Consider the following 3,428-nt stretch of genomic DNA (forward strand, 5'->3'; position numbering starts at 1 on the left):
TTATTAGGAATTTCTGAAACTGCTATTGGGCTAGGCCCAAAATAGACAAAATTCCAGCAGAAAATTACCCTGAAATTGGCATAAATTAGCCATAATGCCATCAATGAGTGAAGAAAACGATTCAATTTTTTTCAAAGTTGTCGTCGTCGTATTCGTCTCTTATACAATGATACCCTTACATATATCAGAAGGACACGCGTAGCGCAATGGCTAGAGCCACTGTCTTTCACCCCGGAGACCCGGGTTTGATCCCAGGTACTACCCTTTTTCCCTCTACTTTTCTCTCTTGACAGCGAGCATGCCTCCTCCACCCCGCACGCATTCATGGGTCGGGCCATGTTGCCCTTTTCTCTTTTCCTGTTTCTGTTTTTCCTTCTTCAAATTAATTCGGGATTGCAAAAAGTTATCAGTTTTGAATTTTATTTGAGAAATTGTAAATGTTCATTAATTGATAAAATGTTCAGGAAATCATAAAATGTCCAGTCTTTTAAAAAACTGTTCGCACAATTTTTGCGAGATCATAAAGTTATCATGAGTACAAAAAATGTTTGGAAAATCATAAAATGTCCAGTATTTTTTTAAAAAAATTGCATTTATTCAAAAATCATGATTTCGAAAAAATATCGCAAAAAAAGACTCATGACATGGCCGTTTTTTTCTTGTTTTTGTTTTTCCTTCTTCAAATTAATTCGGGATTTCCAAAAGTTGTCAGTTTAGGATTTTATTGGAGAAATCATAAAATGATCATGAATTCATAAAATGTTTAGGAAGTCATAACATGTCCAGTATTTAAAAAAACTATTCACATTGTTTTTTCAAAATCATAAAATTTTCATGAACTCAAAAAAAGTTTGGAAAATTATAAAATGTCCAGTATTTTGAAAAAATGTTTGCATTTATAAAGAAATCATGATTTCGAAAAAATGTTCGCCAAAAATACTCATGATTTAAGAAAAAAATGATCATGTATTCAAAACATATTTGGGAATTTGAAAAAAATGTAATTTTTAGAAAATGTTCGAAAAAAATTAAGCAGGTCTGTAAATAACGAACAGAACTAACCTGCTTATATAGAGGTTTTTTTAATATGTAGAGGTTGTTTTATGATTTTATTTAGTACAAGCGAGTCGCGTAAAAAAAGCTTTCCATATTCTGCACAACGTTGAACCCAAAAAAATTGACAAAACTTTCTACGGATTAGCTTTTGTAAGCTATATGAAAATGATTAAATATCTAATTTGCCTCCATACTATTTTGGTACTATAGTTTTACTAGTCAGGGTAAACACCGTGACCCTAGGTGAAGGCAGAGACACATCATTCATTAGTCTAGCTCAGGTGGAGTCCATCAATACAGTTTTCTCAGCCAGAAAATATTTTGTTGTGGTGCCTTAGGAAATCAAGTCGTGATGAGACCATCACATTTTTAGCCTTTGAAATGACTTTTTAGAAGTTCCTTATCTCATCATGACATGATTCAGACGCAGTTTATGAAATCGCAATTTAAAGGTCCCAATCTCATCTTATCATATGTTTCAGACTTTTTATCTCTACCACATATGCATAATCTGATTGTTTTTCCCCCGTTGCAACGCATGAGCATATTTTCTGGTAGGACCAAAAAATGACATATGAACAAACATAATTTAGAAAATTTGAGGAGAAGGCTTTATTAGTTTCACAAACGTTCTCATACAAAGTTCTTAACATAAAGTTTTCTGGCACAGCCTCACGAATTACAGATCTGAAAGGAAAGTTATTGTTAGGCCAGGTACATGGAATGTAAAAGCCAACACTTCTCCTCCCACAGCTAAACTAGAGTGACTACGCCAGAGGAGGGAATGTGTAACCTGCAAGACCATTCAATTTGACCCAACATATAATTAGAATAGGACAAGAAGCATATAAAAATGCATAATTAAAATCTAAATCGTGTGAATCCAAAGAATAACAAATATCAAAACTGCATGTATGCAATGCCGATCATCATAATTCCCTTAATATATTTCACTTACTTCCGCACTTGTAGCCATGTGGGAACGGCTTCTTGCAGAAATTGGCAACGTAGCCAACCTTCTCCATACAATATATCTTCTCTTTCTCCTTGGTGACACCAGCGCAAAGGCATGGGATGTTTGCCTTTTGCCACACGGCGCAACATGCATCCGATGGATCTAGCTTCGGATTTGCTGGCCATTGTTGATACTTAGCACACTCCTTGATCATTGCCTGTCGGTCACCCTCGCATTCGTCAGCTGACATGGCTACCCCAATAGTGAGGATGATGAAACATAAGCACATGAGTTTTGCCATGACTATGGCTTTTGTATCTGCTACACTAGAGCCTTCTCTATCCCTTTGATGTTATAATTGTTTGTGTGGCTTCTCTGTGAATGTGTGGGATACATGACTTCGTTAGCTATGGCTTGGTTTATATAGCCTTGTTTGAGATGATGATATGGGCACATGCATCAGTTCTATATCTTGAAGTTATGGCACCATGTCAAGCAATTAATATGTACATTAATTGCACTCTAGAGGCTACATAATACATTAGTTCTATATCTTGAAGATACGATATTGTATCAAATAATGAATGTTCACATTAACTCTATCTCTACATGCTATACCTTGAAGATATGAAATAGCATCGAACAATGAATGTGTATATTAACTCCACATCGACACATTATACATACATTAGTTGTACTATATATGATATATCTTGAAGATATGGTACTGCATAAAAAATGAATATATCCATTAGTTGCACATCTACATGCTATAATACTACAATAATTATATATATCTTGAAGATAGAAAGATGTGGTACTGCACCTAAAAATGAACGTGTGCATTAATTACACATCTACATGCTACAACATTACATTAATTATATATATCTTGAAGGTATGGTACTGCATCAAAAAAAAGAATTGTATATTAATTACACATCTACATGCTATAACATTACAATCATAATATCAGCTTTGCTATTTAACATCTAGATGTGAAATAACTACGTCACATCTAAGTCTAGAGCCGTTGGATCTCGTCTATCTTCAAGATTCGCGCAAACCTATTTTTGTCCCGTTAGTGCATTCGCACGCGACTGTTGTGTGTTGCGCGGCCCATTTTCAGGTTGATGCTAGTAGCGGGCCCGGGTGTTTGTCACGATAGTTGGGCTGGTAGGCCGTTTGTCTCTCTCAGAGTAATTTTCTCCCTCGCATTCATTTTGCCCATTTCCCATTCCTCTTCGGCCTCCTCTAGGGGCTCTGGAGAACGAGAAGGGAGAGAGACGCCATTGGAGTAAGTTTTTTGCCCTGTTCTTATTTTTTTCTTCCTCTTTGTTTTTGTCCAGTTATTGTTTCTTGCTCATAGATTGAGCACCATCCCCTCTTCTTTGTTTGTGCATTCATCAATCTAGGG

At 35.7% G+C, this 3,428-nt stretch overlaps 1 protein-coding gene across 1 annotated transcript; it reads right to left on the minus strand.

The window, feature by feature from the left end:
- Positions 1-1,644: 1,644 nt before the first annotated feature.
- On the minus strand, positions 1,645-2,412 carry LOC123088928 (uncharacterized). Its single transcript, XM_044510931.1, has 2 exons — positions 2,015-2,412; positions 1,645-1,849 (listed from the first exon to the last, which is right to left on the minus strand). Exons 1-2 carry the CDS (start codon positions 2,310-2,312, stop codon positions 1,824-1,826), a joined length of 324 nt encoding a protein of 107 aa, XP_044366866.1. The 5' UTR covers positions 2,313-2,412; the 3' UTR covers positions 1,645-1,823.
- Between the last annotated feature and the right edge of the window lie 1,016 nt (positions 2,413-3,428).

This window comes from Triticum aestivum, chromosome 1A, assembly GCF_018294505.1.
Source record: "Triticum aestivum cultivar Chinese Spring chromosome 1A, IWGSC CS RefSeq v2.1, whole genome shotgun sequence".
Taxonomy (NCBI): domain Eukaryota; kingdom Viridiplantae; phylum Streptophyta; class Magnoliopsida; order Poales; family Poaceae; genus Triticum; species Triticum aestivum.

Excerpts from the sequence above, each read along its gene's own strand:
- LOC123088928 (XM_044510931.1), bottom strand. The coding sequence starts at position 2,312 with ATGGCAAAACTCATGTGCTTATGTTTCATCATCCTCACTATTGGGGTA. Across the intron at positions 1,850-2,014 it reads ACATGGCTACAAGTGCGGAA|GTTACACATTCCCTCCTCTG; the intron begins GTAAGTGAAATA and ends ATGGTCTTGCAG.